At 49.7% G+C, this 17,176-nt stretch overlaps 7 protein-coding genes across 7 annotated transcripts; 1 reads left to right on the forward strand and 6 right to left on the reverse strand.

Moving 5' to 3' along the window:
- Window positions 1-567: 567 nt before the first annotated feature.
- On the forward strand, window positions 568-2,634 carry APUU_10002S (MDR family MFS transporter; the record flags this gene model as incomplete). Its single annotated transcript, XM_041698151.1, has 7 exons — window positions 568-759; window positions 843-1,242; window positions 1,312-1,341; window positions 1,399-1,792; window positions 1,863-1,933; window positions 2,009-2,147; window positions 2,202-2,634. 7 exons carry the CDS (start codon window positions 568-570, stop codon window positions 2,632-2,634), a joined length of 1,659 nt encoding a protein of 552 aa, XP_041549368.1.
- Window positions 2,635-2,826: 192 nt separating this feature from the next.
- APUU_10003A (uncharacterized protein) lies at window positions 2,827-5,224 on the reverse strand (the record flags this gene model as incomplete). The annotated part of the gene is made up of 5 exons (XM_041699262.1): window positions 2,827-3,641; window positions 3,713-3,993; window positions 4,055-4,583; window positions 4,638-4,978; window positions 5,040-5,224. The coding sequence occupies 5 exons, from the start codon at window positions 5,222-5,224 to the stop codon at window positions 2,827-2,829; spliced, it is 2,151 nt and encodes a 716-aa protein (XP_041549369.1).
- A 1,053-nt stretch (window positions 5,225-6,277) lies between these two features.
- Window positions 6,278-7,534, reverse strand: APUU_10004A (uncharacterized protein; the record flags this gene model as incomplete). Its single annotated transcript, XM_041700373.1, has 1 exon — window positions 6,278-7,534. One exon carries the CDS (start codon window positions 7,532-7,534, stop codon window positions 6,278-6,280), a length of 1,257 nt encoding a protein of 418 aa, XP_041549370.1.
- A 959-nt stretch (window positions 7,535-8,493) lies between these two features.
- APUU_10005A (uncharacterized protein) lies at window positions 8,494-10,630 on the reverse strand (the record flags this gene model as incomplete). Its single annotated transcript, XM_041701484.1, has 5 exons — window positions 8,494-8,981; window positions 9,036-9,444; window positions 9,522-9,572; window positions 9,623-10,396; window positions 10,446-10,630. Coding segments are annotated over 5 exons (1,907 nt in total), but the record flags the coding sequence as incomplete, so codon positions are not given.
- Window positions 10,631-11,090: 460 nt separating this feature from the next.
- On the reverse strand, window positions 11,091-12,931 carry APUU_10006A (cytochrome P450; the record flags this gene model as incomplete). Its single annotated transcript, XM_041702595.1, has 3 exons — window positions 11,091-11,183; window positions 11,280-12,092; window positions 12,164-12,931. 3 exons carry the CDS (start codon window positions 12,929-12,931, stop codon window positions 11,091-11,093), a joined length of 1,674 nt encoding a protein of 557 aa, XP_041549372.1.
- Window positions 12,932-13,391: 460 nt separating this feature from the next.
- On the reverse strand, window positions 13,392-15,272 carry APUU_10007A (uncharacterized protein; the record flags this gene model as incomplete). The annotated part of the gene is made up of 8 exons (XM_041703706.1): window positions 13,392-13,613; window positions 13,692-14,077; window positions 14,140-14,421; window positions 14,479-14,867; window positions 14,927-14,947; window positions 14,997-15,035; window positions 15,086-15,099; window positions 15,147-15,272. The coding sequence occupies 8 exons, from the start codon at window positions 15,270-15,272 to the stop codon at window positions 13,392-13,394; spliced, it is 1,479 nt and encodes a 492-aa protein (XP_041549373.1).
- A 709-nt stretch (window positions 15,273-15,981) lies between these two features.
- On the reverse strand, window positions 15,982-16,971 carry APUU_10008A (Ldh family oxidoreductase; the record flags this gene model as incomplete). The annotated part of the gene is made up of 1 exon (XM_041704817.1): window positions 15,982-16,971. The coding sequence occupies one exon, from the start codon at window positions 16,969-16,971 to the stop codon at window positions 15,982-15,984; it is 990 nt and encodes a 329-aa protein (XP_041549374.1).
- Window positions 16,972-17,176: the final 205 nt, after the last annotated feature.

A 17,176-nucleotide genomic window follows, 5' to 3' on the forward strand; every position in this document is an offset into this window, starting at 1 on the left:
CTGTCAGGGAATTTACCTGCCCACCGGCCCATTAATAATCAATGCAATGATCAGCAACGAGTGGGCCCAAGTCTATATAACATTTGGCAATTGAAGGTCCCTCTAGTTACATTATACAGCTGGTACGCTTTGTGTTTGAGAGTGACCCCTGAGTATGCCAGAATCTTCGATCATTGACGCTCGATTATGTGACTCTACATATAAAACAATTGCTCCATGGTAAATAGTCTCAGCTACTCTCACAAAACACCTTCATTGGACACGCATGTTTTCAAACCTCCGTGTCTTTTTCGTTATCGGTTCAAGTCGGTCTAGCTTGCTACCAGATCAGGAAATCATGCAACCAATGGGGTTACGTTGGGCCCCGATAGGCTATACCGGAATAGGTAATCAATCAGCCAATAGAAAGCCCCATTCATGAATATACTTCTGCTGTTCCAATTTTGCCAGTAGTAGTATCAGTAGTAGTTTAAATATCTTACTTGTCCCATACAAGCCAAACTGTAGTTCAATCTTCTGTTTCGTTCTTTACCCTCTCTCACTACATACCTAGAACATCGCTACGAGATGAATTGCGGACATGATGAGACACTCCAACCACCAGACAGGTTGCACGAGTACAGCCAACAAGCCACTTGCAGCGACAATGCTGATCGATTGAACGAACCCTTGGACTCAGACAGCCCAAAGTATCCCTCTGGAGTGGAACTGGCATTTATCTTCATCGCCCTCTGCTTGACTGTATTCTTGGTTGCTCTGGTTCGTATCTGCACACTTGCTTCACCTCAATGACTCTGCAAGAGAGACAGGCGCGATAGCTAATGAATGAGAGGCCAAAATAGGATCAAACAATCATCGCAACAGCCATCCCGATCATCACCGCCCAATTCCACAGCATCGAGGACATTGGATGGTACGGCAGCGCATATCTGCTGACAACCTGCAGCTTCCAGCTCTTCTTCGGCAAACTTTACACGTTGTTATCCCTCAAGTGGACTTTTGTCGGTGCTGTGGTGATCTTTGAGGTCGGCTCCGCTATTTGTGGTGCGAGCCCTAACTCTGTCGCCCTCATCGTCGGGCGAGCCATTGCTGGAATTGGAGGCGCTGGTATCTTCTCAGGCGCGTTGATCATCATCGCCAAGTCAGTCCCGCTAGGAAAGAGGCCGGCTTTCACGGGAATCATTGGCGCCATCTGGGGTATCGCGAGCGTGGTAGGCCCCCTGCTGGGGGGTGCGTTTACAAGTCAGTTTTCCCTGCCCGCGACATTTGCTTCATGGCCAAGTTGGCGCTGACATAACATAATTCCATCAGGCCATGTGTCCTGGCGTTGGTGCTTCTACAGTACGAATATACCGGTCTTGGATATCACTGATACGGCTTGAGCTTACCTGACTTTAGTTAATCTCCCCATCGGTGCCATCTCAATCCCCTTCATAGTTCGATTCCTGCCATCACCACCCCAGGAGCAGCAGCTTAAGCGGGAAGGTTGGGCATCCCAGCTATGCCAGTTCGATCCTGTGGGAACTGTCCTCTTCGTCGCAGGTATTGTTTGTCTCTTAATTGCCCTTCAGTGGGGAGGAAGTCAGTACCATTGGAGTGACGGCCGTGAGATCACGTTGCTGACGGTATTCGGGGTGCTGATCATTGCTTGGGCAATATCACAATGGATTGCGGGTGACAATGCCACAATACCGCTCCGCATCTTACGACAACGAACGGTTGCATGTTCAACCTTTTATATCTTCTTCGGGAGTGCGTCGTTTGTTTTGCTGATTTACTATTTGCCGATTTGGTGAGTTCGGACACCAGGGTCATACTAGACTCCCAACACAGGTCTTTTCCTAATTATGAACATGAATTAGGTTTCAGGCAATCAAGGGCGACTCTGCAGCCCAGTCGGGCATTCACAATCTTCCCACAGTTCTGAGTGTTGGTAAGTACAGCCCTACACATGTCGGTACAATGCTACACCCACTAGAAGATCGAGGGGCACTGATTATGAGTGCAGTGGTATTTGCAATTGCAGGCGGTCTAGGTGTCACTGCCGTAGGATATTATACCCCATTCATGATTGCAGGATCGACAATTATGGCGGTTGGTGCAGGGCTACTTCTCTTATTCAAAGTAGATACACCCCTGTCGAGGTGGTGTGTGACTCTTGACTGATATCATCCAGTGTTATTTTCGCTGACGCATCATAGGCTTGGATTTCAAATCGTCTTCGGCGCGGGAGCTGGTATGGGGCTCGAACTACCAAATATTGCCGTTCAAGCAGTCCTCCCCGAAAAGGACGTTTCCACCGGGACATCTCTGATAGTCTTTGCTCGCTCTCTTGGGGGGGCTATCTTCGTCTCTGCGGGCCAGACTGTTTTCAGCAACCATATTGTCTCTGGAATGCTTTCCCGAGTCCCTGAGCTAGACCCTTCTGTCATCATTCAATCCGGAGCAGCCAACCTCCAGCAAACGGTTAGTCGAACAACTTTAGGTCAGGTTGATATTGTAGCTCGAGTGTTAAAGGTCTACAATGATGCGATCCTCCAAACGTTTGTGGTCGCTTTGGCCCTAGCCTGCGTATCCATTGTTGGTGCTGTGGGTGTCGAGTGGCGAACTGTAAAACGTTCTCCCAAGGGCTAAAAGTAGGAACAAGTCGATTGATGGCAAAGGAAAGAGGTTCATGAAGACTGCATTATTACGCGCGACCGGTGCGAAAGAATAAGTTCGATTAAGGCGCCAGAGCCAGGAGTGTCATATAGATAGTTAAAAAAATTGTCTTCCAATATGAACCATGCCTAAAACCATTACCATCACTTGCCCGCTATATGAAAGCTAGTTGAGCATATCAACATTGAAGAACTCCCAAAACCAATCGTCGGTTGCCGCTGTAAGCCCATGTACTTCAGAGCTATTGTTTCTGCTGTGCGTTGGAGGATAGCGAGGAATAATGGCAGGCTGGATAAGCTCGTCAAGTGGCGATTTAGGCATACCCAGCTGTCCGGAATTCTTTGCATTGCATTCTGATAACTCCGTAGAAACTGAGGAGTCATTAAGACTCCCTGTCGGTACATGGAATGTAGAATTCAATTGCCCATTGTCCGACTGAATAGGTGAGCCCCCTATCCCGTTATTATGATCTGCAGAAGACGGTCTTTTGCACAGAGATAGGTAGAACCAGTCTCTCAGCTGAGGCATGATCAGAAAGGCTCTGCTTAGAGCATTACGTTCATCGTTCGCGATAAGGAGCTTCGAGACGACGACGAGCTGCTCAAAATATGCTTCCAGGTGCAATTGGTCAGCTTTGATAATGTCGCCGGCCCCCTTTGCTGATTCTGTGATTGCTTTGTGCAGTTTCATCAAAAGTACAACTGCGTATATCACACGACCGCCGTAAATATGCGGTGGTAAGACGAGCATATCAGTTACAGATAATCCGAGAAAGGCATCCAGCAGTCCTTGTGACGCAACCATGACAGTTTTAAGGGCCGACAGGTGAGATGCATTCAAATATTGCGCATCGATAAAGCTGCATGTCCTCAAAGAACTTGCGGCAAAGGGCGCCGCGAACTCATCGATATTGTGATTGATATGCAGAGCCAACTCATGCGCATACACTAAGCCAGCAAACCTGCCAAAATCAACAAGAGCTAATCCACATACGATTATCAGTTATCAGCACCTTAGATTGTCAGTCATTGCTATTGGCAAAAATACTCACAATTCTGTATTGAGTCTAGTTGGTCGAGGGGGTAGAAATCAATTTGAGATTGGAAATTCTGGATTATCTCCATCGTTTTCGGGTCTCGCGCGGATAACCACGTCGCGGGATCGCTCAAGAATAGCTGCTGGTCTATGGCGTGGCAACGACGCTCCGTCACTACCAGCTGGATAAAGAAGGCATCTGTAGGGCATGCCTCTGTCCGTTGCAAGTCGGCAAGGTAATCGTCCATTTTCGCGGTCCAAGTAATTGCTTTGGGCCGTCTCAAAATCAAGGAAAGACTAGTATTCGGTCAGTTCCGGAAGCCGTTCGAGCAGTGTAATAATTCAGTGTAACAATTACCTTGCAGATAAGAGAAAACAGCAGAGCCAGGCTCGTTGCGCCTCCGCGCGGATCCAATTGTCCTGGAATTTGCCAATCGAGCCCAACACCTCGATCTTGTCCAGTCCAAGATCTATGGCCATGGTGGTTGCCATGTGAGCCAGCTGATTCAAATTCATCTGTGTGTAATGATCTGTGGCTCGGTACCAAAGCGATGCGACTTGAAGCGCTTGTACGAGTTCGACCGACTTCTCTCCTCGAACAATCACACTCTCTGCCAGGTAACCCTTGAACTCAGCCGCCAATATCTTTTGCTCATCGACGGTGCAGTATCCAGCGGAGGCAATGCTAAGTATGGATAGAAATAGTAATGGCTTGGTCTCTCTCACAAGCGTAGCCGTTACTCCGGGCGAAAAGACGACGATAGGGCATTTTGGAGAGAAGTTACTAATGTAGTGCTGAAGTATTTGCTCGGCTGTTCTCGAACTGAGAATAGAATCAATCTTAAGGTCCAGCTTCTTGTTCTGAAAGCCCGGCAATGGCCGTGAAGCTGTCACAGTCAATCAACCACACCCCAAACAATATTTCAGCTCCGTGGACTCACATGGACCGAACCCCTCTAAGAAGGCGGCAGACACCTCTGTTTCCAATGCTGAACTGGTGTCAAGAACCTCTTCTCCGCCGTATTTTGCGGGGTAACATGAAGAAGCCCCATACCGGGACTGTAATGCGTGCGAGCCCTTGGTGGTTGACGGAGCGACAGGCTGTTGTGGAAAATATTTGACAGAAGGTACTAGTTGCGTCGCTGGGTTCGGAGCACACTCTTTGGACAGCCGCAGGCATCGATGGCATTTATCCTTACGTCCAGTATGAGGCTTTTCGCAGCGAGTTTTGGAGGCTTTACATTCTATACAGGCAGTATTGCGCCGGGGTTTGATTGTTCTTCTATTCTTTGGAGTCAGATGTGTCCCAAAACCATGAACATATTAGGTCGATAGTTACCAACCTTTTGCAGCTGGCTGTTATTGCGGAAGGGGTCCTGGGTATTCTCTCCACGGATGACTCTCGCGAGGGAACCTCTCTGGGTGATCCATCTTGCCACTTTGACGAGGTTCTAGACACGGCAGCTGCTATTGGGATCGGGGCAGAGCGTTCAGTGGCACTGTCCAGCTTGAACTTGATAAAAGACATTCTGGGCTCACATGGTGTTTGAACGGTGTTGTAGGTGCCTTTCGTCCTGGACCATCAATAGTAATTCATTTGCTTGGCCTGATGCGGAAGAATAGTCGGACCGGGACTGGCAGGGAAATGATCCATGCACGTGATTGGCCTGATATGTTGCAGATTTTACCACTACACCAAAAAGGGTCAAGTTGAGAGGGCTAATGATGACAAATACACTGGTTGAATGATGTCAAATGGCATTAAGAGAATCACCGGGCATTTACTCTGGACATCCACCCCAGCAACCAGAAAAGTGATCATAATAGTAAAACCCCGGTCGCAAAATCAGCAGAGTATCAGAGCAACACCATTTCTGAGCTAAGTGTTATGCTGAGCCGATATAGAACATTTTAATTGTATACTAGTGATGTAGATACTGTACTAGGCGCCGAGCGTCAAGGAACGAATCCAAAGACGGATCTTGACCACGACTCGTGGGGGGAGGAATTCTATATCAAATTGCGACCAGTACTAGCTTCCCCGCGAGCTTTACATCTTCTGATACTCGGGAATAGCCTATATTACCATCTATTCCGATTCAAGAACCTGCTGAGCAGACGAACGATTCTCAGGCTTAAAAGAAAGTATTAACACAACATCACGAAGAGAGTATTTTACTGGTTTTTCTAATTAAGAACTAGTAATATAAAATATATTTATATATTATAATATAACTACTAAGTAGCTGTAGTATGCTTTAGGCACACTTATACCGCGTCCGCGTAGGCCCGCGTACAGCGGCACATAACAGTACTGGTGCCTTATAAAATATTAAATTAAATTAAGATTTAGATCTCTAAATAAATATTTATTTAGAGATATTTATAACTATTAAATACTTTTATATAAAGCTAAATTTAGACTAAATTATTAGAATTTTATTCTATAAAAGAAAAGTACTTAATAAGTTCTTAAAGTATAAGATCTGAGATAGTAGAACTATATAACTAAACTCCTGTATATCCAAGCTACCTGGTTCACCGCCAGCTGACACTTGGTGGTCATGACACCTAGAGGGGGCTATACTGTTTTCGTTCCTTGTTCAGCATTGACACAATGTGGTTCGGAGATAGCCACACGGGGTGCCATAGTCATCTTGCCCAACACAGCAAACAACGAGGCACCGCTCGCTGCAGGAATATTGTTTGCCAGATTGTGAGTAGTAGCAAATGCCAAGGTCGCAAACTTGATTGCCTCCTTATACGCCGCCGGCAATCCAAATTCATCACTCAGACATGTTTGTATCCCACGAGGGGCCAATCGTTGGCGAATAAACCGTAGTAAGGTTGTGTTCCGTGTTCCTCCGCCACTAGCAATAATCTTAGTGATCTGCGATTTAGGAAGGACGAAATCCACCAGAGCGCGTTCAATGCTGGAGGCAGTGAACATTGTCAAGGTCGCAACCAGATCCTCGGTGGAAGCTGAGGCGTACTGCTCGAGAATTTGGTCAGCGTATGAAGAACCGAAGTCCAGACGCCAGGCCGAGCGGGGGGGCTTCCGGGAGAAAAAGTGGTTAGATTGTAGCTCAGCAAGCAAGGGCTGAATAATCTGGCCCTTGGCAGCAGTCTCTCCATCTTTATCATAGCTCATTCCCAGACGAGCCTTCATGACGTGGTCGATCATCACATTGCCTGGACCTGTGTCAAAGGCCATCATTTTGCTGCGGTCTGCGTCGGCAAGCTGGAGATTTGCTATCCCACCTATGTTCAACGTCACAGTGGGGCCATCGTTGCGGAATGCCACAAAATCCAGGTATTGCATCAAGGGGGCACCGGAACCACCGAGGGCGTGATCAACAGGGCGGAATTGTGTCACGGTGGTAATGTTGGTCAGCGCAGCGACAACGCCAGACTCAGCAATGAAAAACCCGCAAGGAAATCCGAATTTCGTCCAACGCTCGACCAAACTCTGGTTCCCGCCGGCACAATATTCAGCGATCTTGGATTGTTCGGGGGGCTCCTGATACACAGTCTGACCATCATAGCCGACAACAGCAATTTCTTCGGGCTTGAGACCGGCCTTGGCCAGTAGGGCGTTGGTTGCCTCGGCGTAGACTGCACCGGCGGCGTAATTGACTCGAGTCATTTCGAAGAGTGATAATTCGTTCTCGAAGGCTCGCATGATCAGGGGCTGCAGCTCCTCGGGCCAGTTGACAGTCAAGGCGTTGAGGAATTTTGGCCGTGCTGGATGTCCATCAGGGGCGAATTCTATGCTGCAGAGCACTGCATCGATGCCATCAAAAGATGAGCCACTGTTGAGTCCGATGATATATGGCATTTCGGGGGAACAGGAGTCAAGGATTGTGAAAATGGGCTTGGAAGAGTATTTCAAAGAGCATTGTGATTAAAGTATTTGTACTCTGCAGGATACAGCTAATGCCCGAGGTTTGGCAAGCCTTGGGGTGATCTGTAGTCAATTTCCAGCTGTGATGAGTGTACGAAGAGGCAGCTGGGGGATGCTCCGAAAGCCCTCCGACGGGACCTACTGGACCCATCATGGAGACAGATGATTTACGGTAATTCGCGGGTGGGAAGGGCCTTCTGTGGGTCTCATCGGGGGATGCGCCGTCGGAGTCATCCGGCCTTCCCAAATCCCAACCAAGGGAAACTATCGAGGGCTGTCTTTCCACTCCAAGGAACGGCTGTGAGTTATGGGGTAGGCAATACACCCTTTGATAAGTGGATGCACCTCCATTAATATCAATCTGATCTTCAATTCTGAGCGAAAACAATACAGTAACTTGTGACATATACATATGGGTCGCGCACAATGAAGTCTTTTAACTGGAGCATTTCCAGGAACAAGATCGATGGGCAATATTGTGCTGCCTGATTTCATCCATTGGGCTTTTCTGCTATGGATACGATCCAATCTACTCCGTACTTACACCGGAGTCCTGCGCATGGAGCCATTCATCCGCGTCTAGGCCGGATCAAAACCACTATACCGTACACTAGCGACCTCCGCCAGAGCATTGATAATAGATTTATTATAGAAAAACCTTAAAAATAAGTGGTGTTTGTACGACCGACTTCGAATATAAGGCATAAATAAGATACTCAACAGAGACATGATATTGGGCTAAACCCTTAGGGTCGGGAGGGCGGAGGAGAAGGTAGTCGCTAAAAACCCTACTTATGCCTGTGCTGGCTTGGTGGATGTGACATTAGAACTATCTTTTATTTCATCAGAAAATCAGACAAATATGATATTATTAGTTTGTATAGTCAGACTGTCGGTCCCTTATACTCCATTCAAGTGATGATATCTGTGAGTTATGATTATATCTGATATTGCGCAAAGCCTTCAAAAAGGTTTGAAACACAAGTGAGCTCTTGCTGGCTTGGACCAGAATATCTTCAGCCTGATCTAAGGCTCTATCTATCTTCGTGAGTAATGGCATCGTGGAGAATAAAGAGGGAGAAATCTGAAGTGAAAGCAAAACCGCGTATGACCCGACCACGAGCTGACATGCATACCAGCCTGGACTCATTGCCGTTGGGTGGTTCCCAATCTGCGAGGCCATTTCTGCCACAATGGATATTATTGATCGAGCACTTTTGGCGCATTCCAAACAAGCATGCAATACCCATGGGTCGCGTTGGGCTCCCATGGACGTGCCTTCGGCTGATGCAGAACCTTCGAACCCCTGGTAAAGAACAAAGTAAAGGATTGGGCGGTTGAGAATCATTATACAAGCATGATATCTCATCGTAATTTCTCTCTGTCGTTAGAATGTTAGAGTACTTGAACCTCCGAGAGTTAGATTAAGACGCACCTGCAGGGGATCTGAATAGGCTGGTATTGAATCGAAGTTACTCGCATCTGCAAGGCAACGATACTCGGCTGGCAAAGATTGTAACCACAGATCCAGCTTCAATCGATATTTAGTAATGACTGAGCCTGCCTCCTCCGGGCGACAGTACGCCTGCTCGGTGGTGTAAAGGCTTTGCAGTATTGCGTTCAACGTCGCTCGTAGCCATACTAGTCTCTCGAAATCGTGGATGCGTGACTGATGCTTTTGTTGGCACCTCTCATACACCCCAGAGACCCCTTCGCTATCTTGGAAACTGTGATTACCTATCGATAATCTCTGGGCAGCCTCAGGATTAGGGTTGAGGAACAGGTTGACATCAATTATAGGCAAGCGAGGAGATGGACTCCCATCGACCTCGTTCAAAATATCACTAAAACCCCGGATTAGCCTCTGCCACTCTATATTAGATCCCTTGATCAGCTCAAGGACTTGTAAAGTTGAAAACACCTTTGGAGCAAGTAATACACTTGGTTGATTATGGCAGCTGACTGGGTTTTCCTGGACCGGTAAGTTGCGAATCGCATGTAAAGACAAGGAGATATACTCACTGTTTCCCATACTGGCTCAGATATCTACATATAGCCGGGTCAATGGCGCGCAAAATAGCCAAGGAACGTGAGTGGCTTGCCCAAAGATGAAGAAAAAGCGATGCAATAATCAGCTTCATCGATATCGCGTTTAAATCATCCTTCAGATCCAGCATCCAGAGTTTCTGAAGCCCGAGAGTGAAAGCCATCTCAGACAACGCAGATGTTAAAGGTTTTGATACAATTCCCGTCTCCTTGTCAAGTTGCCAAACAATAGTACAATATAGCAGCTCTTCCAAAGAAAGCTCTGATAGGTTGATCATTGCGTTGATATTGCATGCTGCATCAGCCGTGGCAGCAAGTTTGAAGCTCACGGAGACCCATGGAAACATTTCTGGGTTCATCAGAATCATGACAATGGAAGAAGGTAGCTGTAAGACTCTGTGCTCTAGCTCCTTCAGCTCCAGAACTTTGCGTGGCAGAATAATCGGATTCACTTCACAGTCACTAGAACTTAAGATGCGAGTGAATCGCTGATCCTGGGAATCAACCTTTTGGAAGAATGTCAAAACTTCAAAGTCCGGAAGAGTCAGTCGCACCCGGAGGCGAGACCAGTACTGCAGCATTTTATGAGATGCACCATGGTGGAAGCCCGGTATTTGCACGCCATTCTCGGTGGCAGACGGCTGGGGTGAGACTTGGTCCGAAATTGCAATCTCTCGACGAGGTGGGCCATACTCTAATGCATTGAGTCGAGCTTCTACAGCTGCTAATCGTTGTAAAACAGAAAAATCACTGTGTTTGCATCAGAAACTGCTCAATCAAAAGTCCTGCCAGTACTTACGCTTCGAGATTGGTTGGCGTAGCCCGATAATAGCAGTCAGCGCCAATGGTAAAGCAGTGGGTGCATGACGGCCGAAGCCCATCACAGCGTGATTTCCGCTGACGGCACGTGTTGCATGCTAACGATGTCTTCCCCGGCTTTTGTATACCAGAGCCAGAGCCCCTGAAACGTGGTGCGTCTACCATCTTAATCAAAGCAGTGCGCCTGATCGTAGAGCTCAGGCCCTCGCTCCGGTCACAAGTGGGGGAGGTCGGGTCGGTGCATATATACCGTAGTGTGGTGGGGAATCAAACCGTGCAATCTTGGATGGAGAGACCGTCTATTCTCGGCACTCCGGGCCACCGAGACCCGCGACAAGTCAGTCGGGGTGGTGGGGTTTCGAAGCCGAGATCCACATCAAAGAAAACCGCTGGTGGTCTTTCTATTCACTTTTGTATTGCTACTGCCTCTTAGAGTCTTTGTAGACAGAGCATCGACCACAAAGCGGTTGTACTAGTGTCTTTCGACCCAGGTAAACGTTATCGAGATGCTTCATCTTCGACCTATTGAACGCCCCCCCAGGAGCCTTTCGACTGAGGATTTTAACTTGGAAAACAAGCAAATTATATCCCACCGCAGACTATCCTTTTCTTCAAAGGCACAGTGCTATCGTCTCAACCTGATATCAACATTGAACTCCGTTGGCTTGACAAACCACAAACACTCCAGGTCCCACTCCTTGTCCGTCGTAAGGCTCATCTATACCATTGTTAGTCACGGCAACCAATAGACTGCCCTAACCAAGGTATGCCATAAGAGGCAAGATAAAATAGGTAGAGGACGGGGAGCACCCACATCGAACTTCCTTAGAAAGCTCGGGACAAGCTTATACATCTCCAATAACGCAATATGCTTCCCAAGACACGTCCTCGACCCACCACCGAAATGCAGCATCGTGGCTTTCATCTCCCCCAGCCGCGTGCGCTCTTCAGGTGAAGCGGAAGACTCATCGAGAATCCACCGCTCCGGTCTATACACTTCAACGTCGTCACCGAAAATCCCCTTTCTCCTCTGTAGAACCCACGGGTTACAGCTGACAACCGTCCCACCAGGGATATACTCGCCCGCGATATCGATCCCTTCAGGCGGGGTAACGCGCTCGAGATTCAGGCTGATAGCAGGATGGATCCGGAATGTCTCCTTGACGCAAGCGTCGAGATATGGTAGTTTCTGCGCATCAGCCCAGGAAAAAACCTCGGCATCTGCAATCACTCCGGATTCGACCGCTTCCTCGACCTCCCTTCTCAACTTCTCAAGAGCACCCGGATTCCGCAATAGATGGTAGAACACCGCCGAGAGCGAGATAGCCGTCGTATCGGACCCCGCAAGGGCAATCGAGGTCGTCATCGTAAGGATGCGGCTATCATCAAAGAAGCCAGATTGGTCTTCCCGCTGCGACTCGAGGAACATTGTTAGTAGGTCGCCGCGGTCTTTGATTGAATCGAGGCCTGCGGCCTTTCGATCAGCGAGTTCCTGCAGTCGTTCGGACATACGCGCTTTGCTGAACCGCGCTGTGCCCGAGGAGTTGTCCATGAATCCGTATTTATTCAGAAGAATGAGAATCGGGTTCTTCACGAGGAACTTGTCCAGGATGGGCATTTGGCCGATCTGTAGCAGTCAGCTTGGATTTGCTCTGTTTACAGTAGACCTTGTCAGTGCGGAGGAATAGCTATAGCTACCGGCGCCATATACTGAAAAATGCGATCCAACCAGTCAATAATCCCCTCGACATCGCGACACTCATCGATGAACCCCACACGCTTCGAATACGTAACCTCGGTAATAACATCAAACGCAAAGAACTGCAGCCATTGCTTAAAGTCACAGCGTGTTGGTGGCCCCGTGCTGCTGCTCGCGTATAGTTGTTCCTTCCGATCAAGGAAGACTTTCGCCGTCTCGCTCACGCGTGCCTCGTACTGCACGATCGAACTCATCGAGAACGCATTGCTAACGGCGCGTCGCAGGCGCGCGTGGTACTCCTGGTCCTGCGTGCCGAAGAGCGATTGCAGGATCTCGCCGCGCGACACTTGCATTTGGACGGGGTAGAAGTCGCTCTGCACTGAACAGTTCAGGGCACCGTCTTGTTTTGATGTACATATAGCAAATGGGTGGATTAGGAAATGGGGTAAAAGCGAGCGCACCTTGCCAAGTTTCTTGTTCATCCCATATATCACCTTGATGGCCTGCGGACTCGAGAATGAGAGCGTGTTCGGTCCCAGCCGGACGATGTCGCCGTACTCCTCGTGCAGCTGCAGATAGCGGAAGTGGGCTTTTCTTGTCCAGACAGTGTAAAGCCGCCACCAGTCGGTCACGGACGCGAGGCGTGGTCCGGAATATTTGTTCAAGCCCCTGTTGAAGTAGCTTTTGGTGAGCCACACAATAACAGCAGTGAGGGGAAGCCAGGGCCAGAGGAGGTTTGATAGAGATGTCACCATATGGGAGAGCATCTTGACGCTATTCGAGGTTGGCGATTCGGGCCTTCTTAGCATGGAAAGTCTACGGTCACAATGAGAGCTAGATATTACCACATAGTGAATACGGAGTAATAATAATCATAATAATAATGCGCGCCATGTCGGTAGTCTAGATGGCCTGGCCTGGGCCAAGGCTAAATCCTGCCGGGCACCACAAAAGGACTCCAAATCACACCATTGGAGAAGGCTACAACAAGCGAATCCCGAAGTCCGATGTGTGGCATGGGGATACCAAAACATCTGTTGTCTCTGCTGATGGTGGTGAGGCTGGGTCGAATGGCGACTCCACCAGAAAAGACGCTAGGGTTTGCAAAGTGAGGTGGCTGAATTCATTCTTTAGGTGTGATATGATCTTCATTTTGTATTAGTACTCCTCAGCCTCTACCTCCTCTGTTTTAAACTCCAACCCCTCGCAACGTGGGGTTTAATTGCACTACGTGACGAAGATGAACCTCGGACTCTTATCACCCAACTCCTTAAGCTCATCCTCTGGCCTCCCATCCGCGAGCGCCTCTCTCCTCCCAGACCTCCTCTGCTTATTCTCATACAGATAATACGCCCATACGACCCCAAAGGAGATGATGCCGAACGCGCCCATCGCAAGTGAAATCGAATGACCCTTGATATAGCGAGGGCCTTGGTCCGACGGATACAGCTGGTGAAAGCAGTCAAGTTAGGAGCCCGACTACGGAGAGGACAATCAGAACCTTGTAAGAAGGGTGGAGGGACTTACGAAACTGGCCATGACCCCCGCACTGTTTCCGATAGCCGCTTGCATTGCAATTGTTGTCGTTCGCTTCCCATACCGGGGGATGTTGGTCGGGAGCCAGGCTAGCGGAAGACCGACGATCACGTATAGTCCACCGGCGACGAGGAAGCAGCCTGCGTAATGCACCGCGACTCCGCCGTTTGAGATCAACATTCCGTATCCACAGACGGATATCGTACCGAGGGTGACAACGAAGATACCGCGGCGCTGCGTCCGGTCTGACAGGTAGCCCACGACAAGGTATGTGACTGCGCCGAGCATGTAGCATGGGATTGTGAGGACTTGGATTATGGCAGTCGAGAAGTCTGCACTGATTCCTTTGATGATCGTGGGAAGGAACGTGGAGAATGCTGGAGCGCTGTTAGCGACACACGCAGCTTGGATATGGATTATCATGAATAAAGAGCCCTACCGTAGAGCATCACGTCGGCGCCAAACTGGGCGAAGCAGAAGACCCAGATCTTCCAGTCGTAGAATGCTTCAAGAACGTCGGCCCAGTGAAATTGGCTCGCGGAGGGAGTCATGCCAGGTTGTTGGTCTAACCGGGTCTGGACGAGAGCGCGTTCGTCTTCGTTCAGATAGTACGCGCTTGACGGGTCGTCGGCGAAAACAAACCAGGTCAGAATGCCGAACACAATGGTCGGGATCCCCTCGATAATCAGAATCCATCGCCAGCCAAGGTAGCCTCCGTGCCCTAAAGCTTGCTATTAGATGGGAGCAGTCTTGACTGTTGCAGCTAAAACGGACGTACCATCGAGGTATCCAATGGCGAAAGCAAGTAAACCGCCGCACGCCCCAGCCAGCGCAGAACAAGCGAACAGAACGGCAATCCGCAGGGCGATTTCCCGCCGGGTATAGAACATGGTCAGGTACGTGACGAGGCCCGGCCACATTCCGCCTTCGAAGGCTCCCAGCAGGATGCGGCAGGCCAGCATGCCGCCAAAGTTCTGCGTGACGCCAGCAAGTGTTGCGATAATTCCCCAGCTGCTGGTAATGAAGGCAATCCATCTGGATGGACGAATGCGTTTGATCACCCAGTTGGAGGGTAACTCGACGCTGATGTACGTTGCAAACAGGATGGATACGAGGATCTGGTACTGATTTCCGTGTAGGCCTAGATCTTCTTCGAGCCCGTAAAGGCTGGGGAAGTCGATATCGGTTAGATGGTGTAGTCGTCTGGTGCTGAGACAGAACCTCACCGAGCGTTCCCGATATTCACACTAGGGACGTCAGTCCTCGTGCAGATATCAGCAATTTGAGGTCACTCACCGGTCAAGAAAGCTGAAGATGTAGATGAGCATGGATAACCTGCAGGCTTTCCGTTAACCCCCGCCTCGACGCTTGAAATAGTCACTCACGGCATAATGTGCAGCTATTCTTAGGTTAGTCACGGCTCCAGCTTAATGAACGACATAATACATCTATCTTCCTCAGCACGCGTCTCTCCGCTGCTGGATCAAGGACAACCGGTTCAACATCTTTCGATTCAGTTCGGCTTGGTGGGTAAAGCTGTGCCGTGTCTTGAAGCCCGATCTTGAGCGACATGTTAAGTGCGGCAGGGTAAAAAAGCGCCGCGGTAGAAGTAAACAAGTGAGCTGGACCTAGTGTTTATGCAGCAACAGGGATGCGTATAAGGTAAATTATCCGGTAAGATATGATGCCAGTAGATTTTGTTCTCGACCCATCCGAATCGCGTGTCGCTAGACCGAGTCATGGTATCTGGAACTGGAAAGTGCAATATCGCCCTATAATTACGAGATTGTTCCTTCGACCTGCCTGCAAACCGCACGTTCTGCGTCAACCCCATGTCCCATGGCCTCGATTCCACTCAGGATGTGCTCGATCGTTAGCGTCGCCGATTGCGCCTTCGAGGCCAAGATGTGCTCATGCAGGCCAGGAAGAACAAGTTGCAGACAAGCGTCCGGCAGACTCCAATTATCGGAAACAAGGAGACGCAATCTGGCTCCCTGTTGACGTTATCGCGGAGTGCTCCAAGTCTGAAGCACGAACCGCACATCGTCTGGGGTATGTCTGGACATGACATGTTGCTCCCAGTCGCCGCGGCTTAAAAGCGTGCAGGAATTACAGCATTTGATCCCTGGTGTGTCTCGGATTGGTGTACTAACGTCTTTCCTTTCGAGGTTCCTTGCGTTGCTGAGTTACCTGATCGTTCAGCACACGATAGGATACCCTCCTCACCGGTATAATTGCCTAGTTTGTGATTCCACCGCTACTGCTGCGAAATGTCAAAGTCTCAAATGACTCCTTGCACAATCTTTACTAGTGTCTTATAAACAGTCTCGTCAACCTCGACCTCTCCAGCGGCCAACGCCTCCGCCCTCGCCTTCGCCGAACCCTCAAACGGCAGCCGCAGCGCCTGTGCTCCCTCAGCGACAGGGCTGTCCTTAACACCTTGACAATACTTATCGACCTCCGTCTTGTACTCTGCAATGGGCCGAAACCTCGCCGGATCAATCGCAATAATACTGAGCCCGAACTGCTCCAATGGCGGCGGGAACGCCGGTGATCCCGCCAGCACACCAAACAACTGAACCATGGATGCAAGACCCGACCCTTTATACCCGCCCCAGGGAGCAATCGAGCCCTGGAATACCTCAAATGGATCCGTCGTCGATTCGCCCCGCGCGTTGAAGGCTGAATTAGCTGGTAACTCCGTCCCCAGTCTTTGCGCAAGTACGATATCAGCATGAAGAATCTTCGATGTCGCAATATCCAGAATAACAGGCTTCCCACTCGACGGAAGCCCGACACAAACAGGATTCGTCCCATTGATCCCCTTATACCCGCCTTCAATGGTAACCCATGGTGTCGAGCTGGCCGTGATAATCGTAACGAGATCCTCCTTGGCTGCCTTCTCCGCGTAGTACGCGAGCATCCCTGTTGTCCAGGTATTGCATGCTGCGACGATGGCGATCCCGCACTCCTTGGCCTTGGCGATCACCATCTCGGTTGCTTTCTCGCCGACGAGGTATCCGAATGTGTCATTGCCGTTGAGGTGTGCGAGGACGGGGGTCTCGGTTGTGATGCTGATGTCTTCAGCGGGCTTTTTGTCACCGAGGCGATCGCGGATTGCGAGGATGCGCGCGAGGCCAGCGGAGGAGTAGCCGCGGAGCTGGCTGTCGAGAAGGTGAAGGGCAATCCGTGTTGCGTTTTCTGGCGTGTACCCGGTTTGCACGAGGACGTCGTGCGCGAGCTGTTGCGCTTGAGCGATTGGCAGCTTCATTGTACCGGTTCTGGATGCGCGACGATGTGAGAAATTTGCAGAGGTAAGGAATGCGGCGGCCACAAGACAACGTGGGGAAGCAACTCATGCCACTGCGCCCATTGAACACCACTTGGGGAATTGCAACTGCGCGTCCATCTGTAGGACCAACCTGACTCGCCTAGGTCTGGCGTGCTTTTGGAGTAGAATGCCGAGTGCCAATCCT

The sequence above is a fragment of the Aspergillus puulaauensis genome, chromosome 1 (assembly GCF_016861865.1).
Source record: "Aspergillus puulaauensis MK2 DNA, chromosome 1, nearly complete sequence".
Classification (NCBI taxonomy): Eukaryota; Fungi; Ascomycota; class Eurotiomycetes; order Eurotiales; family Aspergillaceae; genus Aspergillus; species Aspergillus puulaauensis.